We start from the raw sequence: 25,850 nt of genomic DNA, 5'->3' as shown, positions 1-25,850 counted from the left end.
ATTTTTATAGGAGCATGTGTATACTATAGGATCGTATTATTCCTAAGAATATTATATTACGATCCAATAACGGCCAATGAAAACGCTTTACATTTTGTTCCACTTCTTATATATAATTCTGGAACAATATAATACGTAGGTACACATTATATTTTATATTGGTCATATTACATTATGTTATACATAGATATGCCATTATAAATGAAAATATCATCGGCAACAATTTTATTTTAAATTCCAGTCTTCGCCTAATCCTTGATATATTTAATTTTACAATTATATTTGAGAATTAATTTTATAATTCAGTGAATATTGGCTATAATTCAACGGCGTAGATATTCGTGCTAATCAATAATATATTAAAAATGTATTTTTTATTGGACTATATTCACGTGCAAATGCATGATTTAATTATGTTTTTGTCATTTTTACCAGTCGTAAGTTATCATATTCTTTTTTTTTTTTTATCAAAACCGGTGCTGCTGAATGATAAATGTATTCGTAAAAATGGCAAACACATAATTCTGTGGTGTAATACATATGTTTTATGATAACAACACATTAATTTACTCTCCTGTTTATACGCCGTATTATTCCGCAGTAAAAACAAACAAATATTACATATATATTAATACATTATATGTAGGAAACAGTTCTACTCCATCAGGAAACGAAATAAGATACTATTTATAGCCCCTCGCTAATAACGCTATTTTTCGTTCTTACTTATACACCTACTTATATATTGTTATATGCGCTTAATGTTCCGCATCAGAAATAAAACAAATCTTTATTATAAACTTATAAAATAAAACCTTTAAATATCGTTCTGGAACATTATATTTAACGATTTTACCATTCCTGATCCCCACAATTCTACAACATATTATTATAGTTATACGCGCATGATAATTTTAATTATATTAAACGTTATTATGCTATACGCAATAAATATGTTTTATATTATATTAAAGGAGCGTGTCGCCTAAATAATAATGGTTGTAGAACTGCGCTCCTTGCCCAATCTAAAATGTTTAAATTGCACCCAGGTTTTGAAACGAATGATATTTGATAATTGCGCTCGATCCGATCATTCCACAGGACTTATCATAAATATTTATTTTAGTCGGCATCTGTGTGTGTGTCAATCGATTAAGTATTACAAATATTTACAATGTTTAAAAATAAACGCGTTTATGTACAAATTTGAGTATTATTTATTTCAACGTGATACGACAAACTTTAGATTTTAAAAATATAAATTATTTTTCTTCTATCTACAGACTGTTATTCGTTAATAAATAGGTTTTATGTAACGACCGCGGAAAGTGCAGAATTTGATTATATTACCATTTTTTCCCCGAGTGAGATTTGACGAATACATAAGTACAATTCTAGATGATTTGCCCACTATTATACAAATTCATATCGTAATATTATATAAACTTACGTGATAGGTATAACTTAATAATAATACAAACCGGATATAACACGCATATACCTATGGTGGCTTGTATATCAAAAGTCATCTTATTATACGTAGGTACATCTACATTTTCATAATTATTACATTTACAATGGACATTGCAGACTGACGAGATATTGCGTGCTCGTATCACGAATCTACACGCGTGTCGTGTATATATATATATATATATATTGGTCGGATGTATATTACGGCGGCTGGTGCGTAGATACCTATATATATATATATATGTGTGTACTACATTCGCGTTTCTCGTCTGGGATACACAGTTTCTGTATAATATAACTCGCGCGCGTTATTACACTGCGAGTTTAACGGACGAGAGGGTATTGGTTTGATTGGTGGGAGGGGGGGGGCAGAAGGGTAGATGTCGCACACGCGCAAAGACAATGCGATATTGCGTCTCTATACTACGTGTATACATATATACACATAATATAAATAGCACTAAATACGAACGCACACACACGAGTGCTTGTACACGACAATATTATATTATTATTAACCCTATCTCTTCGGTACTATCGCCCTTCTCCGAGCATCAAACACACACACACACACACACATCCCTTGTCGGCGGTCCGAACGTGTATAAAGGTTATAACGCTGCGGATGACACACACACACAAGTATACATTATATATATATATATATGTATTATTACGTACAAAATACACTCGTGTGTGTGTATATATATATATAATAGGTGCGAGTGTGTATATCACACATGAACGCGTGCGCGTTTGTGTGGAGTTTTGATGGTGTTTTACACACATCGTAATACCACACACGCGCACGCGGTTACGTACGCGTATCTACAATATTATCATATTATATTGTAAATGTGTATATTGTCGTGTGTACTTGGAGCGTGTGCGGGGCCGCGGGCCCGTAGGCGGTGGCGCGGGGCCGCGACAGAGATGTGCACGCGATAATGCCAATGCGAATTACAACGCGCTTATCTATCCGTTTCGCGTTGCCAAGTGGCGCCCGCGCCCGTTCACGTATAATATATATCATTATATTATGTTGTACGAGTATACCGATTTTATGTGTACGAATCGTGTGTGCACGTGTGTATGAGCAACAATATAGGTACGACGACGACGACGACGACGACTCTCACTGCCGCAGACTCACACACACCCTCGCGCCACCGCCGTTTTACACACTCTCGCGACACGACGGCATAATAATAATACTATAATAATATATTACATATTATTATTATTGTTATTTCCTCCGTATTTATATGTACACTATTTTATACACCGTATACATTAAACGTGCGTGCGTGCTTCCGGTTACTTTACGACTACCGCCAGTCGTACGCGACTACGCCTCACTACGACGTTCCAAATGATAAATCGTACGACAAATATTTATCGTACAAATGCGTTTAATGATATTACGCATTCATCCGAATTTATGTTTTAATTGTTCAATTTAAAACGGTCTTGCTTTATTGTTTCGCCAAAATATAATATTATTATTACACTGGGTACAATTGATGTATGCACTAATCGTATAAAATATAGTGTAGTAGGTACTTATGCTATACTGTGATTTGAGTATACGTCGCATATAATATCGTACCTGTACTATATTGTTTAATGATTTACGCATACGATAAACACAACTGTTAAACCTGACCTAACGGGGTAAACCATTATTATTACTATACTTGGTACCGCCAAACTATAGAATGTGATGGGTAACGTATACTAAAATGCTACTATAAGTGTTATGGTGTACAATATGAATTAACACACTTATACGTATACGCATATGTGCAGATAAAACAAAAAGTTATCGTAATAATATTGTGCTCGATCCGGGTTGTCTATCCGTCGGCTGGCCGTATTGGGTAGATATTTTAAAAATAGAATTCTTTTTATATTTATACAAAAACCGCGGAAAATAACGAGGCTTTTAGTTATTTGTCGCCAACTACTTTTTTTATAGTTCGTTAAAATGTACATTCTACTACATCTCAAGGCATCAGTATACAATTCGTTTCAAGACTAAGCCGTGTTTACTAACAATCTGAGATTTATGCAAGCAATTCGTGTAATATGATAGTTAATAAAATATATTATAGACCATTTGTTTCTATATTTATTGTACAATTTAAAGATATAAAATTAATTTCACCCAACATATCTCCCTCCGAACGTCAATCAAGGTAGATCAAAACTCGAGACATGCCGGGTTAATTTGGGTAAGCCCATAATCGGACGCGTATATTGATATATTTTTAAAAAAAAAAACATGTAATAACTAAATAGGTATAATAGTTTATTATTATAATTTTTATTATTTACCAAAACGCTGCAGCGTAGGTATTACCGCAGTCTGATCTCGTTAATTAACCACCTCCGCGCTCGTCTTGATCGCAAACTTTAACTAAAGCCAATTTCACTATATAATATCCCTACCTAGAAGTCATTAAAACTTCTCGGGGCGGACGCAGACGCGTCTACTTTGTGTTTCCACCGTATAATATTGTACACAGAATGCATTACTTCAAAGGACACTTCTAGGAATATAATATATGGTCGCAACCAAATAAATTCCTAAACATATTTTCGTACCTCCAATTTCTCATCAGCTCGTTCAAAGCCAAAACCGTCTATTCGTAGCATTTATTTCGGTTTCACACGCCATTCCGTTTACGTCATACCAAAAGTTTTTCGATACGTTTAGGTAACACCCACATAAAGACCATAAATGTGATAACCGCCGATATATAACGGCAGAGGAATTAGCGATGACCTTTCCACACATGCCCCTTAATTTATAGATTATATATAACAGTTGTACAGTATTCCTTTGAATGATGATTCGTACGTTATTTCGTAATATTATATTATCGTATTAAAACTGCTAAAAAAAACTTGCAACGGCGAACATTTCGTGTAGACTATATACACTGCAGGCGTATTTACTTATATTATGAATAAATATGTAAGTACGCGCAGCATATGTATATATTCAATTAGACGGTATTTATTGGTGTACCGCAGAAAGGGTGAGTGCGGCCGAGTAAATCCTGTTGCAGCGGCGGCGGCGGGTGAGGTGGCGCACAGCAGCACAAAGCCCGGGAACCGTACGCGGAGTATATATTTATATAGATAAAATTGCTTGCGCCCCTGATTCTCGCGAGCCTAAGACCTCCGGATTAACCGTCTTATACATATATTATATATGTGCACCGTGTACCGCCGCAACGTTATTTCACCCTGCCGCCGCAGACGACGATCCCCTCGCGTGCGCGCCCGGCCGCCGGAGAGAGTATTGTTTAAAAATCTATTACAGAACGCTAATGCCATTAAGCTACTTTAATATGTTACATAAGCTCTCGGAAGGCTCCTTCTTTTTTTTAATTGTTTCCATTATAGGACATAAAATATTAACCTTTTCGGTTTCGCCGCGCGACGGAGACCTGCTGCAGCACACGATATATTATATATCGTACGTATATATTATATTATGTACCTGCGGCTATACCCCAGTGCGAGTTCATGATATATACACATATATATATATGGGTGTGTCGTATGCCTGTATATTACAATATACTACGGTATAGACATATAATCTGTTCTATATAGGCACCTTCGTTATTTTTTTTTTTTTTGGTAACGAAAACTATATACTTAGTTTATTGATCATAACTTTTTTTTACTTAATTGACGTAACAATTTTATGTGTTCTATAATACATAGAATTCTTGCCGTACGTTTGAGGTGGACCTACTTAGAATATTCTATAATATTAATAGGAAAACACTCATCATATTTTGTCACTTATGAAGCCTATTTTAATCAAACGCCCGCGTTATAAATTATATATGCGTTGTACGGAGTGGACCTGGCCGGTATATGTTTCCATACACTGCATGTAGTTTATGTGATGTTATATATTTAACGCTACAGAAAAACGGGAAAACTCCACGCGCCCAGCTGCTGTTATAACCTCTGTGTGTTCGTCGTGTTATTATTTTATACAACAGATCGATGCGTTTTTTCCACATTATATACTAATATAATAGAAATCATTATTATTATATGTCTGATACGCGTGTGTTATTGTAGAAATGATTTTTATTTTTTTGCCATTTTACAGGCCATCATTTACGAGGGTCAAGACAAGAATCCTGAGATGTGCCGGGTGCTGCTAACGCACGAAGTCATGTGCAGGTAACGCATTATTATTGATATAAATACAATATTTAATACATTTACCCGAACAATATATTATCCTAAAAGTATACTTCTACACCATAACCGTGCGCAGATATTATTATTATTATTATTGTTATTATTATGGTATAACAGCCGACCCCATTTTATGGGTGCCAAAGACGGCGTGGCGCGGTAGGTATAGGTTAGCAACCGCATAGCCATAATAATAATAGTAATATATTGATGATGAATCGCTTACCGGTCAAATATTATGGCCGCTGACACGCTCCTCCCCGACACAACGACATTCCTTAAGTCTCTTATGTGTATAATGTTTGCACACACACATATCACACAAGCTAACTCGGGGGAGAAAGTTTGCCGAGTCATGCACGTGGTCCAATGCTATTTTGTATGTAGGTACGCGCGTACATACAACGCAAACAAAATCGTCAATAGCTGACTTCGCGCGAGGGGTTGTACGCGTATTTATAAAACCAAAGGGGGCCAAAACCCCGGGGGACAGGTGCGGCGTAATAATAGTTCGTTCTACGAACATGTCGTGTATGTATAATATATATATAAGCCTCTTTGGTATTTATGTTGTTTTATAATACATCATGTTAATTGCAGTCGATGCTGTGATAAGAAAAGTTGCGGCAACAGAAACGAAACGCCATCCGATCCGGTCATCATCGACAGGTAAGATTGATAGTTTATTATTACGATTTGCATACTTAACATAATGTTGCTTTCCAAAGTTTATTGGCATAAAATAGTTAAGATTCGGTCATACAGATGTATGTTCATAGTTTCTATATTAAAATATATTACAATACAGATAAAAATAATATTATGTTTTTTTTGGCTACTTATACTTCCAACCATCGTGATGTGTTTGGCATAAAAAAAAAAAGTAGAAAGACTAATGCTCTCTCACCCTCTTTATTTTGGTCGACTTTAGCACTTAGAAAAAAAAAATCATTCGTTTCTGTTATGCTCTCTCTCCCCCAATACTTTTATAACGGTATGGTTTAAATACCACAAAGAGATCCGCACACTAATAAGCCGTCCCAGCGGGTGGGGTGCTTTGAACAAACTTCTGCTCTTTCGCCTTTTATCTAACGTTGTCCTCCCCCAGAACCAATTAAAACACCACAAGCGCCCGGTATTTTTGTTTTATGTAATCGGTAGAACAAAATAAAAAACAAATATTGTACGATATCCCGCTATAAAAACATCATTAGTGATTGAGACTTCAAAGAACATCTCCAGATTGTTTGAGAGAATTAAATTACACGGCAAAAAAATCCAGGGTAATTACTTAAATGACTGAGGCTAAAGTGAAACGGTATTTATATACGATACTATTCATTATCGAGATTAAAATGCGCCCATAATTAAAATAATCAAACAATTAAGTACTTTAAATTAAAAAGTTATGATGTGCGGCTCAACGTGGTTAAAACTTAATGGGTTATAACTTATAGCTGGATGTTACCAACTAAATATTATTGTAACTGACGTAAATATTGGTCAAATAAACTCAAAATATATACAAAACATTTTTAATTTAGAATTAAAAAATTGTATTTATAAAAATTATAAAATAATAAAATGCACAATCTCAACGTCAATAAAATATGTATTAGTCCACTGTATATTCGTAATAAATATAGTATATTAATAATTTTGTATATTTGCCACTCCGAATGCGAATGTATATTTTACATACACATATGCAATAAAAATGTTGGCCACTTTGTATCAACCCGGTCGACCCTATATTGTATGAACAAACTCCTCTAATAATCGTTAAATTAATCGAACCGAACTGTCCGAGCTATCACCACGTATATTGCGAATATATGCCTGCATCGGAACACGTGTATAATAAACATGTCAATGTGCCATCAATTTTTGTAATAGATAATGAAAAAGAAAAATAAAACAAACCTTTTATTCGGAATGAGTCAGTTATCGTTTAATACACTAGTTAGTGTATTTTCACGGTTTTAATGAAAATTAGACACATGTATCCGTGTAATGTGTATGTATGTATTTATGCGTCAAAAATATTACGCGTGCTCTGTTAAATATAGTTCCCCGCACCATTTAAAATTATATAACATAATACTAATCGCAAACCACGGATAAAATATTATACTACAGACACTGAATTCAAGCAATATCTTAATACATTAATTTCTCGTCGTTAGTATTTGACGAGTTTAATACGTGCTTTTTCATAGACCGTAGGATTTTTCAGAGTTATAGAACAATAGTAAATACATATTATATACACAAATTTACCTACTTAAACGCAATCAAATAATCATCGTGTAAACTATAATGTTATACTGGTGATGTTCAATATATATACATGTAAAGACCATAATAAAACTCACTGAAGTAATAAATTATCAAATATTAACAATTTGCCGAAAAACATTTCGTTCCCATCACTTATGTATTAAATAAAATATATGAAATACAACATTACTTATATACAATGGGCCACGTATTTATGAATGGTATTTAAGTACAAGTTTTTGAACTCTTAAAACCCCTGGATATCTTGGACTTTAAGAAATTCAAACAATTCAAAATTCGAAAAAAGTTTATGTTCGAATTCGAATTATTCGAATGGTTCGAACACTATTAAGTTTGAAATATTCGAGTATGCAGATTTTTTTCTTATTAAGTTTAAACACTGTTTTACTACTATATTATGTTTTTAAATTTGTTAGAAACAATTTTGTAAGTTCGAATAAGTTTAAAAGTTAAAAATAAATTGAATTAAGATTCAAGTACCAGAAAACTTAAATTTGATCTAACCCCAATGATAACGTCATTGCATGCGAAAATTTTTCGGCCATGTTCACAAAAGCGTAATATATACATAGGACATTTAATAAAAAAAACCAAGTTTTGATTAAAAACAGTTCGATTTATTTATGTATACACATAATATTTATTTAGTTATTTATTTATTTTATTTTTTTTTTTTTACCAATGTCAGACAAGTACAAAAATAATGAGAAAACCGACTGTACACGTCTCGTATTATATTTGTATGTAATTCATAGCACGGCGATGTAAAACGGCATAGAGATTCCGGTGCGAAACGCTTAATAACAATACTGGCGGCAGTGGATACGCGTATTCAACGTAGGTTATTATTATTATCATCATCATCGTGGGCTGAATTTTTTTTTCTTTGGGTTTTTTATTTTCGTCATTCTTTTTCCCGTTTCTTTCCTAACGGCGGCAACGGAAGATCCGAATCGGATGATACTATATAATATATACTTACTGTATAACGTATACTATAATACTACATCGGTCCGACCGACCACCTCCGCCAGGCGCACCCCCCCCCCACCTAATCACTGCACTGAAGCGCTGCAGCGGTAACGTCGAGACGACGGCGATGGCGGTTTGTCGGTATTATAACCGTCGAATGTATATAAAAGAAAAACCGTCTGCTCCTAAAGATTTTTATGTTCGCGTCCTATAACGTGCAGCGCGGGGCAGGCGGAAAAAATATGGCCTGAAAGAGATAAAAATAGCACGCACCCTCCCCGCCCCGATCGACAAAGAAAACAAACCCCATGTGTCTTATTACGCATCTCCCCTGTGCGCGTACACCATCTCCCACGGGATGCCATTTTGTCGTCGTCGTCGGCGTCGTCGAACCTTCATCTTTTTTTTTCTTTCCTACACCATTAATTTCTCTTATTCCGTCGGAGATTTTTTTCCCTATTCACCGCCACGTTTATATATCTATATAGGTACGTGTATAATACCTATTCTGTTCTGTTTAATATACTGTTGAAAATTCTTGTTATGTGCGATGCATATTACAATGGCCAACGCGTACCAATGACCATCATATTATAATATATGACATTGTATATAGTGTCTTGTGACTTGTGAGGTATATTCGTATTTATGATGAAAAATAAAAAAGCGTTTTTTACGTTTGTCAAGTTGTTCTGTAAATATTCGTGAGTCTATAATAAATATACATAGATACCTATACAATTCGTCTGAGATTTTCGAAATACGACATTAAAATTATCAACCTAATAATGTTTACCACCGACACTTACAGTGTGTCCCTGGGGTCGTATACGCATACATCTGCATATAATATGTGTACGACTTTATTATAATAAAACGGTAAACACATTGTCTCAGACGTCATTGTGTCATACTTATACATGCATCCGTTATAGCGTCGTTAAACGCTGCGCATTTACTGTAGCCTGCAGCAGTTTAATTAAATTTTATATCGCTATTTAATTTTGCATTTAAATCGAACCACTGCGCAGTAATATCAACAATAATTCACGCCCCGTTAAATGTCAACACTTGAATTTTATAAACTGTAACTCGAATCGTTCGTGGTACCTGTATAGTATATTATTATATTTGAATTGCGTACGTATCGTGTCAATTGTCACTACGTAATCCGACGAGTGATTTCTGTTTATCGTTTCGACGAGTCCTGGTCCTGCAGTAATGCTTAGTCTAAAACATGATTGCGATTGCACATCTTAAACCGACGCCCATCGGGAAAAAACGCGTGTTGTGTGTGGCGAGGACTTTATATTGTCTATATTTCCATATACCTATGTAAATATGTAAATGCGAGCACAATATAAATCATCGGAAAACTCCCATATACACTATGTCACTATATATTATTATTATTATTATTATAACACATAAGACGGTGGTGCATTCAACGTATGTTCGTCGAATAATAAATACACTATATTATATAAAATAAGAAAAGTATAGCGCAGTGCATTTTATTCTGGTGATGGTTGAGTACACGTAAGGGATTCGAGAACAGGATAGGTACGAGGAATTATTCGTCTCCCGAGTCCTAGAAGACAGTTTGAAAGAAACGCGTAAAACACAACGTATTATATACAATATACATATACATGAATGCGTGATAAAGGAAACTGAACGTATTATAAAGGACGAAAAAGAGTGGCGGTGACACCGGTGAGTGGGGAGTTTTGCGCGCATATATAACGGGATTCCATAATATGTTTATTTGCTATATACACCCATATATTTGATATTGCCTTTATGTATGTATATATTATCATATTGTATTATAATGTGCAGCGACGAGGGTTGTCCCGTCGCGCACTTAGATGCAACGTCGCCCCTCGACACTGTTTCTCTAAAAATGTGCATACACGAAAGCATAGAAATTTGTTCTCGCGTTTGTTGGTAGGTGCCATTTATATAATATTCACGCGATTACCATCAGTGGAAAAGTAGAAATTATTATGTATTTTTTATTTTCAGAAGTCGTTATCGTATTTCTTAGACAATATTTGCTTTGCATACTGTCTGAATTGTATTTACTCTAATGTTTTTCTACATCGCGGTCTACGTCACATCGATCTATTCCTGCATATTATACAACGCTGCGTTATATATTGTTATTATAAAAGTATACTATAGCTGTCATCGCGACAAAACGTTTGTATTTTTCGAGCAACGCGCACGTTTGAAAACGTAATCGTTGCGATACACAGCAATACATAAATACGTTAACTATTCATGAAGTCTCGTTCAGCCAAATAAACACCGTCATAACATAATTTGCCATCGGAAGACACAATGATAAACTGTACGAAAAACGAAACAATGAATATAATTCGTACTCGCGGCTAAAACTGTCGGTCTGTTAAACAAAAAGAATACTCATATACATATATATATATGTATATATGTATGATGAAATATTGACTTTCGGTTTTTCGATAATTACAACGGTCTTGCACAGTCGATTAATATCACTGCAACTCACTAGTTCGACCGAGATGAAATGTTCATATTTTTATCAAATTTTTAATGATGCGTACCGTAAGTACCGTACTGTGGACATTTTATTAGTGTTGTGACTGTTGTGCGAGTGTCGGCGAACGTAGGGCAGTCAATAATTAGTGTTACGGGATGTAACCAGGTACAATGCCACCGAATTTACTTCTGCGATTCTTATCGCGTGCATACATAATACATGTTATTATAATATGGTTCGCCTGTGCGCGTATTATTATTAAAACGGACTCGTTTCGTGAGGTCAGCGCTCATATAATAATAAATGTCCTAGCCGGATCGATATAATATAAACATTATATATCATACCGTGCTAGTTTTGGAATATAATATATTTTTTATCTACCAATGCGTGTGTGTCGTCTGTCTGCTAATTCAGTCGGTCATTTATTTTTTTATCGGTACGTTTTATTCGACCGATAATAATAATAATAATTGTGGCAATGTTATTATTATTATTATCGCCATCGCACATATACGCGCACGTTCGGGTCGGGTCACAGGCTATGAGGCACCGGTGAATTATCGACAGTGCCGCACGAATAACGCCACTTGTATCTTCTACATTATAATATTATATTATGTAGGCAGTATATTATATTACCCGCCTATATAAACATAATATTATTATGTGTTACACAGGAGCGTGCAGCGTCGTCGGGTTAAACTCGATCGACTGTTATCGAAAACGTCGTCGAAAGGTGGTAAACACGTGTGATGTACACGAGGCGATAGTTATTTATTGTTGTTATTATTATTAAAATATAAATACCGGAATTTATTACTTCGTAACCACCTCGGAAGTATATATGACTTCTGAAAGTATACGTATATCCTCAGGTATACACTCCAGGGCTATATATCTTCGGCTGTATCATTCCTGAAAATCTTTTATACACTTTATATAATCTTTATTATATTGAATATCGAGTACTTGCGGCTAGTGTCGTCAATGTCGGATACTTAAGTCCCGGATTAAGAAAATAAGGAAAATTTACATTAATCGTGCACCATTGATATTGTATATTTATTTATATGGGTTCATCTTTAATTTAGATAATATGCATTTTTTAAAATTTTTTTCCTGATCAGCACGTTGTTCGATTAACGGCAAACGGTAGCAGGTGTTTTAACATAAAATATTATTATTTATTTATATTATAATGATGATACCATCGTCCATCATATCAGTGCCAATATTTCGGTTCACTGAATGATTTTACAAATGTGGTAATCGCTTATTTTATTATATCAATTTTTTATAGTAAATTTTAATTAATGTTACTATCATGGCTAACACTATTCACCGAGGTGAGCAAAGCAATACGAGTGCCGAGTGGTCAATGCTCACCGTACCTATATCTATGTTATATTCTGCTTCTGCTGCATTCGTATACTGTTTTCAAATTAATTTTAAATATTCTGTCACACGCGAATTCGATATCGAATGAAAATTTTTATATTATTATATCCACTACGACACTACCTGATATTATGTAATCGTGTTTTGGTGCGTGGGTTTGTAAATTTAATAATAATATTAAATGTATGATATTATAATTGTCACTGTGTTTTTTGAAAAAAAATAATTATTCATTTAATTTTGAATAAATATTTGTTAACATCCAAACAAATATTTATAATTCATTACGAGCTCACGCAATTTTGTATAAAAAACGTACAAGTACACTTCAGTGGAATCGTTAATTATTATTTTTGATGATAGTTTTTATTTGACAACATTATTATCAACAGCATAAAACTATTATTGGTATTACTATATAATGACAGTATATGTAGGTTTACCATGTTAGTAAATAATACAACACACGCACGTTTCTTTAATTGATTTGTTAGTATCATTGTTTATTCATTATGTTGATAAAGCTTCAAAAAAAAAGTTAATTTGTTTATTAAGTTGAAATCTTAATAAGAAAAAAAAAGTTATTTAACAGACGACCAAAATAATTAAAATAACATTAATTATTATGAGTTAAAAGTTTAATAGTACCTATCCAAAACCACAGAATTCTAAACCTCAGATAATTTGATTCGGAAAACTGTACTCTCGCGTAGGATTCTAACTTTTTTGTGATTAGGTACATCATTAAAATTAAAATTAAATTATTCTTTTTAATAAATTATATTGCTTACTGGTAGAACGCCCGCTTACACCCACTCGAAATGGAATAATTTAATAAGATATAAATTATCGCTGTATAAATTAGCTATCTCTGCATCGGATATTAAAGAAATACGAAAGCAAATATTCTTTATTTTTTTTTTAAGTCGAGGTAAGCCAAGCAGTATACCTACCAAAATATTATAAATAGCGAATCGTGGCTCGACAGCAGGGAGATAATTTTCCAAAATCGTATTGCAAAAATATCAATTTGATAGATATGAGTTATCGGCTGGGGGGACAAACAATAACACCCTTATGTATATATAGACGCGGCCGTAACGATAATATTATACGGATTTTGGTGTATATACGAAAGCTCGCGACGAAATGAGTCGCCTCAGCTCTGTCGCCACCGCCGCGAGTATAAAACTGACCACCTGAGTCCTGCGGGGCCCGATGACGTAACTCGCGCCACTACGGTCGACCCTTCTGCGGACATGCGTATATACATTGTATATGCAGCGTGGGGGTATTATTTTTCTATTTACATGTATTATTCGTTTCGTCGGCAGCGTCGGACGCATCTCGTTTGTGCGGATGATTAATGGAATTACGATGACAGCTGCCGCCTAGACTCGGCAGTGCGACCGGCAGCGTTGGCGGTCTGACATCATCAATAAATAATCGCCCAAAAAAAAAAAAATGTACATATATTGTACGTGTGTGTGAGTGCGTCGTTGGGCGGGATGCCCGTCGCATAATGACGTATTGTATCAGGAACGCGTTTTTGAATTTCGCCGAATCCGCTCGACTTGCATAATTTATCGAATTGTCGCTCTTTCGGCACAGTTTGGGTAGGACCGGATAATATATATAATATTATAACGCATTAACGTGCAGACGAGTTTTCATACGGACTCTGGGACTTTTCGCACGCAGCATAAATACATCGACACATCGTAAACGCGTTATTTATTTTTTTTAAATAAAAAATAGCATTTTCGTTTTTACTCGATTACTTTACCCGAAACGTGTTTTTAATCAGTTTTGGGCGGGAATTCGTCGAATAACATTATTTGTGTACTATACAGACAGCAACCCTGTGACACGACGAATGTTTGAAATTAAAAAAAATAATAATAATAACGACCCCGACGCAGTCTATTAATTATACACTCGTAATACTCGCGACTAGTTGACAAGCCGAATATTTATGGCCATTTCGATTGTTCCAAATTGTCGTCGACGTACTGCAGTGTGTGGCCCGACCTTCGTTACACACTCTTCAGTCTTCTGGTGCGCGTCTATGCATTATTATCACGTGTGTATCGTTATCGCGTATAAATGTGTATTATAATAATTATTATGGGCCCTTGAGTCTAGACCTAGCTAACAATAATAATAATCATCGACGGAGAGTAATGACGGTATATCAACCAGCCGTGATTTATTTCCGTTGACAATTATTGAAATATAATATGAAAACGCGTTCAGTCTCGTCTGAAATTGGCCACCTCTTAGAATATAACGCGATGTAGTGCGCGCGCGTATATCACAACACGATATACGTTCGACGTGGGATAGTAGTGGGCCAAGACCGATTTGAAAACGAGAAAAAAAATGCACGAAAAACGCGTCATATGTGATATTATATTATTAGGTTGTGTATACATAATATTATAACAATAATAATAATAATACGGTGGTGCGGGTGCGACCACGACGCATATGGTCCGAATGCGTGCACACACGCTCACAAGTGTATATTATGGAAACTGCTGCTGCTGCCGCCGCGTCGGTGCCGCAGACGACCCTCACTCGCGGTCGTATAATTTACCCGTTTTCGATAGTCGTGTCCGGGGCCGGTCCTCGTCCGGAAAGGGGTCACGCAAATTGTTGACATTGTTCCGGGCGTGTATATAATATTTTATACGTGCCATTTGTGTGTGTGTGTGTGTGTACGGAGGCCTCGAGCGTTGTCAAGTGTGTAGTGTGTACAGCCGACCGGTGCCGCCGCTGGTGTATGTATACACACAACGAGACGGGGAAACGAGACAAGTCGATTCACTTGTCTATATGTCTATACATATGTATATATATATATATATATGTGAATATTGTGTGTACGGTACACTAACGCCGAACGCTGTTTGTAATACGACGCTGCGTCGCCGACCTCTAATCAAATATCGCGCGCGAGAAATGCAGTTTTGCCTCCCACATCACACGACAGCTGTGCTTACGCCGCCGGGTTTTGCACCTCCCCCAAAATCGTTGTTATCGCCATCACCACCGCTTTCGTCGCGTGCGACGTAATGTCGGCACGCACCGGTGAGTACGAAATCGTATGCGACTCGCCCGTCTATATACTATATATTATAGCGACGAGGCGGTGGCGGCTATACTGCTGCTGTGCATCTGTCGCACGCGCGCGCGCAATTAAGTATTGTTTTGTTGTTCTCGGTGCACCGCTTAATCGCTGAACCGCGAAAACTGCAGTAGTACCCATATGTACTATTATATAATATAATAATAGCTGTATGATAAACCTGAATTGCGTGTACATCATTTATCTCCTACCACACCCACCCCCCCCCCCGAACCAAACATCGCCGACGTCGTTGCATACACATCATACTTTATAAGGGACGATACGAATTCGGGAAATTGTTTTAAGCGTGTGGATTCAAAATCGTGATTATTATAATATATACACCAGGGGTGGCCATCATAAATAGGTTCGCGGTCACATGCATAAAAACAATGATACCAAGAGCTAAAATGCTTATAAATACATTACCTATATATAATTTGATAATTTTTTCATAAATTTATTGTATATAATAAATAATAACTATATTTTAATTTTGTAAACGAGAAATAAGCCGCTTTTAACAGTGACATGGCATGTTGGCCACGCTTGACATATACTATATACTATATAAATAGTATATAGAGTATAGATGTATTATTATTATATTATATAAATGGATCCAACTAGAATTCAAACTTTATTTTTTTCTCTTAGTCGAATTCATTTTTTTCTCGTACTTTTGAACTTATAATTTAATTTAATTTATTGATATGAAACTTGAGTTTTATCGGAATTTTCGAGTTCGAAATATTTAATTTCAAGTATTAATTTCTTACGAAATGTTCAATTTTTTTAGAGTTTTGGGTGTTCGAAAGTTAAATAACTTCGAGAAACCTTCTTTGATTGATTTAATATAAAACTACACACAATAATGCACTAAACGAACAAAATTAATTGATTGCAGTTTGCCGGCTGTTTATACCTATTAAAATTAGTAGAAAATTTTCATAGTTGAATGGCTTTAGTATTTCTTTATTAAACACTGTAATCACGTTAATATAGGTAATGTAGGTAATATTTAGACTCGTTAGAGAACTATAGCTCGCAAAACCTCACAGATGGTTTGCATCTAGTGAGCTAATTCTTTACAGGCTTTCCTAAAATACGAACATTTTTACTTTATTGAGAATAGACATTCTGACGTATGGACCAATCAAACCACAATTTAACAGTCGCGTAAAAAGTTTAATCGCTGAGACGCCTAAATCATGTATTTTGATTGTTATCGCATTTTTGGATTTGTTAAAGACTTTTTAATTCGAATGTAGAGCACGAAATTATACTGATACGTGCAACAACTTAACATCACACTCGCGTAACGCTTGTTCCGGTTTGAGTCGATCGTGACCGAATGACAACAATACTTCGGTCGCGGTATAAGTACTGTTACAACATATAGTATTATAAATAGTGATAGTAGTCGTTTTGCACCAATATCACTCGTGCGTACAAGTTTTTAGTGTTAACGTTTTGATTTGGTCGATTCAACGACGCCACCGCAGTACTTTCATCTCATATAATATTATAGTCGCATCCGCCGTACTCCGCACACACGCGTGTGAGTAGAGAGAATATTATATATATATATATATATATATATATATATATATATATATATGTCTATATGGCAGAGATCTTCGGTCAAACCATCAGATTCCTGTCTAAATAATAATGTGCCCGAGGGGGTCAACGGCTTATGTTATTACGCGAGCTCTATTAATTCCCCTTTATTTTCTCGGCGCTGGTCATTACAACAACGGCAGACAATATGAAGGAGAACGCTGGGGGGTTTATTTTGGTTCTTTTTTTTCCTATCTTCCCTCAACCATCGCCCTTTTGGCCACCACCCGACAGCGCGTATATATATTTATTTATATATGCGACATACGTGTATTATATGTGTATGCCTGTATATGTGTATGTGTGTGGTGTGTGTGGGGTGAAAGCATCGCAGTGGAAGTCCCATCTGTTGTGTACTGCTACCGCCGCCGCCGCCGCACTTGTGCGTGAGCAGTAGCCCACTTTTTAGCCCCATCCCCATGCCATTCGTTATATAATAATATAAGGTTAGAATAAACGACGCGGCCGTAGGGCTAGCGGAATAATTGCTTTACGCGTGTAAAACGAGATGCGTAAGTGCCCGGCATAATCGGCCCTCGAGCAAATGTCACGGAACACCCAGCGGCCAGCACTATAAATGTGTACTTATGTGTGTATGTGTATATAAATATTTTATAAGCCGTGGATGTGTGTGAGTGAAGATACCACGATGACGAATGCACAAAATAATAATAATTTATGCCCTAATATGAATATTGGTCTGAATTAAATTACAGACCGTTACCATGTTTATTACTGGAATTAGTCCGACTAATCCGCCGGTGACGGCTAATCAGGATCAGACGAGTGGAATTCTATTTGGGACGGACGCGCCTGAATTGCCTGTATATTATATTACTATTAACCATTATTTTTTTTTTTTAACATTATGGTCTATTTTATCCCTAAACATATATACACACACAGTGTATATGTCTGTATAATGGTTACTGATTAGTGCACCCTTCAAATCCGATACGCACAAAAGCGATACATTAATTATTCTCGACATAATATTTTCTTAGTTAAATCAATATTTATGAAAGCATATAGATTAGAAATTAGCAATACCTTTGAGATTATTTTAATAAAATATAAGTACTTATACACAAAATGTAATCAATACTGAATATTACGAGTTCGTATAATAGATAGATAATACATTTACGATAATTGTAAATTGTACGACAGAATGTACTTATTATTTTTTATGAACCATTCGTTTAGTAATTATCTGTTTTCTATTGAATTTATACTCTAAAACCTTTGTGTGCAAGAATTTAGATTAACCATTAACGCGGGCGTACATGAATATCGTCCTCAATAATAATAATAAAAATCATTAACGATAAGAAATTTACTTATACATTTCACTCGGTAAAATATAAGTAAATATAATTCAGAAGGTCAATCAACCCGTTTCGTGATAAGTGATATTGCATACTGTTATTTTCAAGATATTAACTTTTATTTTTTAAATTGCTGGTTTTATTGTTTCGAGTGTCAGTTTAATAATTATCAATTTGCATTTGAAATTTATCAAAGATGATAACAAATAAACAAAAATTTTTGACAACATTATTTATATAAGTCATCATTTATATATAATATACACAATTTCAGAGAAAAAGTGTAGTAAATACGTTCAAACGAAATATTCGAAAAGAATCAAATAAAATTATATAGGAGTGTTAATATTAATTCATTCTCCAAAATTACCGCCCTGTATAAAATTAAAAATATTCTTGGACACAAAACTTAAAATGTTTACTTAAATAAAGTTCCGAAAATTATATTTATAAAGAATTAACAAAATATTTACATAAATATATTGTATTATTTAACCTTTTAACTATAATTAATATATTTTTATATTTTGTTTAAATATTCATGTATTAAATGGCCTGTATTGTTATTATATAAGTAACTTATATGACTTATAATTCAACTACTGCACGTCTGCATCACAAGGATCGTCGATTGGTGCAATCATTCAAACACCTACATAGTATACCACACCTGTTGTAGGGATATCGCTTTTCGCGCACAACGAGCGGATATGCTTAAAGTATATCTTATCGAAATAGTACTTTTATTAGTATATCATCATATATAACCTGCAGCGAGCGTCTTGGCCGGAGGCTATTCTTTTTTGCTTGCTTTCCGTTTGTTGTCGAGATGCAATATATTTGTATAATTATCGTGTATATTATATCGACGTAGGTAATAACTAATAAATACAACATGAGATTACGATTCACCAATATGTTTGACATTTTTTTTTTTAAAGTAAGCACTCTTTATGTTGCGAACTTTTCTTCGAAGGGTTCTTTGTGTGTTAAATGGGATGCAAACGCGTGTTTATCTTACCTTTTAGATTCGGAGTAAATCGTGAGAAATTCATTTTTATTTTACAATGATGTATGCTTTTTATTCTCACTAAAAATTTAATGCAGACCTTTTCCAGATTTAAAATCCAACGATATAATAATTCGAAAAGGTTTTCCGATTCATTACCAAGGTAGTTTTCGATACGGTCAAGAGGAATACCTAAATAACGGCACAGAGTAAATTAAATCTATAGACAATTTTCAAGGTATAATATAAGTGAGGTCCACTTAAAATCGACGTTTTTAATATATTTAATGACATAACATGTATTTATTGTCCACAACAGAATTAGTATCTATTTAATATCAGATATATATTTACGGAAAAACACATTTTTTATTTCTTATATAATATAGGATATTAAATATTATTCAATTAGACAGTTTTCAGATCGTCCCAAGGACAAAAAAGTCTATTGGATAGTCCCGATCGTGTACATATAATATAACGCAAAATAATAATGATTTCTCCCGTGTTGGTACATCATGTATACTTAGATATAAGTATCAATATGTACAGAAACATTGGAATAAGTGTGCACCAAGTGTTAACGTATATGCGAATCACCGCATATAATATTGTCGTCGGTGAAAAATATTATCGATACATATTCTTCGAAACGAGCCCGGAAAAAAAAACCACAACGTAAAACGGGTAGGTCGGTGACGGGGAAAACATAATATATAATATGTGTATAGGCGTGTAATGATGAATACGACTATATCATATTATATCACATGACGTCGGATTTTCATATACACTTTCGGTGGATCAGTATACACAAATGTACGGTAATATTACATGCACCAATATATTCTGTTACACCTGCAGTCGCAGTGTGTATATTGTATGCGAGAGTACGTATACACGAATACACTGTGTATATGGTGTGCTAGTTGTATTTTTCGAGTTTACCATCGCACCGGTGCTTTTTGTATGTGTGTACGTACAGTGCGTGTGTGTGCGCGCGCACGCATATACAGCAATAAAAGTGGACGCCGTTCATTACCCTATGCAAATTTGGCACAGTCGAAACACAGAGCTGACACGAGGGTCCAAATAATATTTATAACGCGGAGAGAGGGATCCGTTTTTGTTATCTTCTTGCCGGTATTGAATTAATTAGGCATCTGGCCTAAAATATTATCATTAAATTACGGGCGGACGGAAAAATGGGACTTTACCATAATATTATAACGAGCGCCGCCGCCGCCGCCACCACCACCACCACCACCACTACCACACAATCACCGACCACCGTTACTTCTCTACGACCTGCACCTCGTCGCGTTCATATTGTATATTATAATATGTATATATATATTGTATACTTTTTTGACGATTTATATAATATACCTATACAAAAATTACATTCTCAACTACTGTGGGTGCCGTGAATCATGATATTTTATATTTTTGACTTTTGTACGACCAAAGTAATTTTTTCCCTTCGCAGTACAAAGTATGTAAATATATAACTAATCTAAATGGAAATAAATGGAAAAGTGAAAATTATAATTAAAATACTAAATGAAAATATATCATATACGCATCATATATATATATATATCATTCAAATATCGTAACATTATAATATTTAGTCATTTATTTTATCGTAAATTTGGAACACTATACCCACAACAAAATAAATAAGTCAAGTGTACACATTTTGTATTTTATTTTAACATTTTAAAATAAACTATAATTTAAATAAAAACAATAAAAAAACTGATATTTATTTCACTTACTGAGATGGTTAATATTCTATTAATACAATAATTTTTATTGATTTAATGTGTATAACAATAGTTTTAATACAAAATATAAGTGTACATAATTTTATGGGAATGTATAAAATAGTATCTAAAATACTATCGATAATAATGATGAATAAAGATAATATTATAATAATAATTTATAACAATACAAAGCATAATTTATGGAATACATAAACATATTATTATAGTTAATTTTCCTTAAATTTGATTCTAACTATAAATTTTCTAACAAAATAGATATATATTATGTCAATAGTACCTAATAGTCGGATACAACTTATAAAAACCTATTTGAATTCATCACACGAAAATGAAGTTTTCACTTTTTTTAAAAAGTTTTTTGTTTCTTCTAACTATTTAAAATTAGATTTTTAAATGTTGAATATAAAAAAATTAATATGTACTATGTGCTATCATGACAAATTCAAACATGTTTTTAGAAATGTTTGCATTTAACTTGGTAATACAATTGGAAAAGATCATTATTTTTAGCAAATAAATAAATAGTTAAGTAGCGCATTATTTGATATAGTTTGCGTGCACGTGCAGGAGCGGTCCGTTATTTATTTTACACTATTTGACTTTGTCCATATATACGTATATACTTAATTAATTGCCTACATTGAACTCCTTCCGATGTCAAATCACATTAAAAATTGAATTATTTTTAATTATTTCGATAATAACTATTATAATTAATAAAACTTGCACTGTTTTGTCGCATTTATATCGTAAAATCGATTGCCAATTTGTTTTTAAAACATTACAATGACGTGTAACAACTTCTATAATACGCTCGCATCATTTCATCGTCATATCAATATCGTACATTATAATTATTCATATAGCATGACGCCGTTTATTTTAGCATACCTACAGCCTACAGGTATATTTAATCAAACATGATATCACACGCCGATGTTGTAGGTACATTAATATTTTATAATATTGCATAGCTGTAATACGCACGAACAATTGTGCGGTGATACAGAAACGAAGCTAGTGCGATCGCACGATCATAAAATTGGGTATATCATCGAAAGTGCCCATTACACCCTGCAGACTTCATCGCCTGGGTCTTGCTCATTCCATCTTGTAAGTTTCGTTAGCATCGTCTTCCGCGGGCTGTAAAATCGTTCGAAATAATTACGGTAGTAACTTTATTTATTTAATGCATAGCACACACGCGCACGTGTGCCATAATATATATAAACATTGTGTACCGAGCGTTGATAATCGTTTCTTGTCCCCTACGCGATCACCCCCTCCCAACCATAACGAACCGGACCCGCTGCAGATTGTGCGCGCGAAATTGCTACGCAGACAGGGGCTGGTGATAGTAATCGACGAGACTTTGGTCAAATTGAAACATATTATTATTAAGGAAATAAGGGTTTCGAACGCAAAGCCAGCAGCCTCCGATGTTTACAGGATTCATTTATATATATCTACAAATACGCACGTGTATTATAATAATATAGCCGTATAGGTAGTATATTACATATAAATTTGTAATGAAATATATTGTGTACTAGAATAAGATTGAGCTTTGGACGTTCGTCGTGCGACATTCGTGTTGACACTAGAGTAAGACCTCGCTGTTCCGACGAATATGGGATCACGGGTTGTCGGATTACTGAGGGTTTGATCAAAAAAAAAATTAAAAAAATATATACATAACGCATTATTGATACAAAAATATAATGTGTTATACACGTTTAATTTATAATTTATAAAATGTAACGGTTATAATGTATGTGTTTCTTTTTTAACTTAAAAACATTTTGTAACTTTTTAGTCACTTTTGTTTGTGAAGTCTAATTCATAAATAGTACTTCTCGTATGTGGTAAAGGGAAAGGTAAAGTAAAGTGTCGGATTACTGTGGTTGTCGGACTAGCAAGGTCTTACTGTATAATGCATATGATGTATATTATTATATATAATATTATCATTAATTAATGTCATATTATTATTGTTATTAATATATACACATAGTAGGACTCAAAATCAATTTCGCCGGACTCGTGGCCGATAAGTCGCTAGGCTTTGTGCGGTATTAGAACGGCTTGACGTTTCGGTTCGCGGTTAATTATATTGTTCCATTTCACAACTTCGGTCGTTGACCGGACGGTATAACGCATATCGTCGACGTCGCCTTCAAGCAAAATCATATTATATCCCTATGATACAGCGGACCCGCGTTAATAACGTTTCATTCACCAGTCGCATCATTGATTTTTTAACTGAGTTGCAAGCGTATTAAAAATCTTGTATCATATAATATAAGGCCCTAAACCATCGTGTGAGTACACGAAATATTGTAATACATGTTGTTTTAAAATTCGCCAAACATACTCAACCCTTATTTTTTCTTTTTACAACGAATTTATTTAAATGGTTTAGATTTTTTTAGTATACCTAAGTACTTGGGTACTTAAGAACTCTTTTTTAAATATTTAGATTTGTATATCATTTAAATTGTATTGTCCCGTGACTATAGGTACAAACGTATTCTTATCAAATGAGAATCAATCATTTTACTATAAATTATGATCAAATTATTTGTTGAAATACTTAGATAAATTCGAATGAATAGTTTCTGAGTTAATAAAATGAGTAAATTGTATATACCTACCTGTTTAAGATAATAGTTCTTAAAAATAGCATTGCATAATTTTCACAAAATATAAAATGACGATTACTAAATGTCGAATTAAAAAAAGAAATCATATAATATATTTATGAGAAAATTTCAAAACTAAAATTTTAATAAAAGAAAAATAGGGGTAATACTTCAATACTTGGTGATAGTGAATCATCTTGAATGTGTATAAAATATACACACAGTTATAATATAATGGTCTAAATATTTCCGGTTACAACATTTAAATATATAACAATATACTTATTACTTATATACCTATAAATAATTATAGTTATAAAAATATTTTTTTAAATCAAAATTCGTTGTACACTCGATAAAAACACTATTATTTTTTTTTTTATATTCGAACACATGTGGTTGGCAAGCTAGTTGATAACAGTCACAATGCGGCGGTGATGGTAGTGATTGGTGGCGATGGTAGTGGTGGTGGTGGTGGTGGTGGTCCGATAAATATATATATATATACAGTGACAAAGAAAAAAGCTATAAAGTTCGGAGCAGTTAGACGCGCGCGTAGTGTATATTAAAGGACGGGATAGTGACAATAGAGATATATGGTATGGGGGTCGAGAGACGATAAAAGAGAGACGGAGATGTTATTTCGATAAACTATCGGATGAAGGGTTGCTGTTGCCGCCGGGAGAACGACAGCCGTAGGGTGCGGTGTCGGCTGAATAGAGGAAATTATTGATGAGGCTCGGAACTTGACCAATGGTTCGCGGAATGAGTGAGCGGCAATACCGGAGAAATTAATAAATATTTAATAAACACCAGACATCACTTTCCATTCTATGCCACTATATGGAGCCGACAACACGTTTTTATCGCCAGAGAATAGTGTTTTTAATATTTATGAAGAAAATAACGCACGCGAAAAAATCACATTTATAGACAACAGATTTTCCTATGCATGTAATATAATAGATAATAATACTATGTACGTACTATCTATTAGGTTAGGTTCAACTCGCACAAAAAAAAATTGAAAATCACCAAAAAGTCGTAATAAAGGTAAATTCGTAAGTCATTTGTACTACTATATGCCTCTAAATAGCATATTATCAAACACTATAATTGTATTTTAAATTATAGAAACATTTAGAAACAAGTATTTTTTAACACAGCGTGTCCTTAAAATTATAGTTTAGATAAAAATAAAATATTCAAAAGGTATATTGTTTAAAATTAAATAATTAGTAATGTAATATGTATATTATGTTATATATATTATACATTCTAACATTGTACCTTAGTGATATAATTTATAAATATATATATAACGAATATTTACTGCTGAAACGTTTATGAGGCATTGGAAAAAGAGAAAAATAAATACTAACAATGAACAAAGTATGTATTATTTAATAAAAGAA

General features: G+C 34.0%; 1 protein-coding gene across 1 annotated transcript in view; it reads left to right on the top strand.

Annotated features, from left to right (window-relative positions):
* LOC113556486 (transcription factor collier-like) overlaps positions 1–25,850 on the top strand; it is an 81,397-nt gene that overhangs the window by 16,765 nt on the left and 38,782 nt on the right. Inside the window, exons 5-6 of the mRNA XM_026961451.2 lie at positions 5,615–5,688; positions 6,307–6,375. Of these exons, the coding sequence (XP_026817252.1) occupies positions 5,615–5,688; positions 6,307–6,375 (143 nt within the window). The remainder of the gene's footprint in view (positions 1–5,614; positions 5,689–6,306; positions 6,376–25,850) is intronic.

Source organism: Rhopalosiphum maidis, chromosome 3 (genome assembly GCF_003676215.2).
Source record: "Rhopalosiphum maidis isolate BTI-1 chromosome 3, ASM367621v3, whole genome shotgun sequence".
NCBI lineage: Eukaryota > Metazoa > Arthropoda > Insecta > Hemiptera > Aphididae > Rhopalosiphum > Rhopalosiphum maidis.
This window is presented reverse-complemented; position numbering and strand designations above follow the sequence as displayed.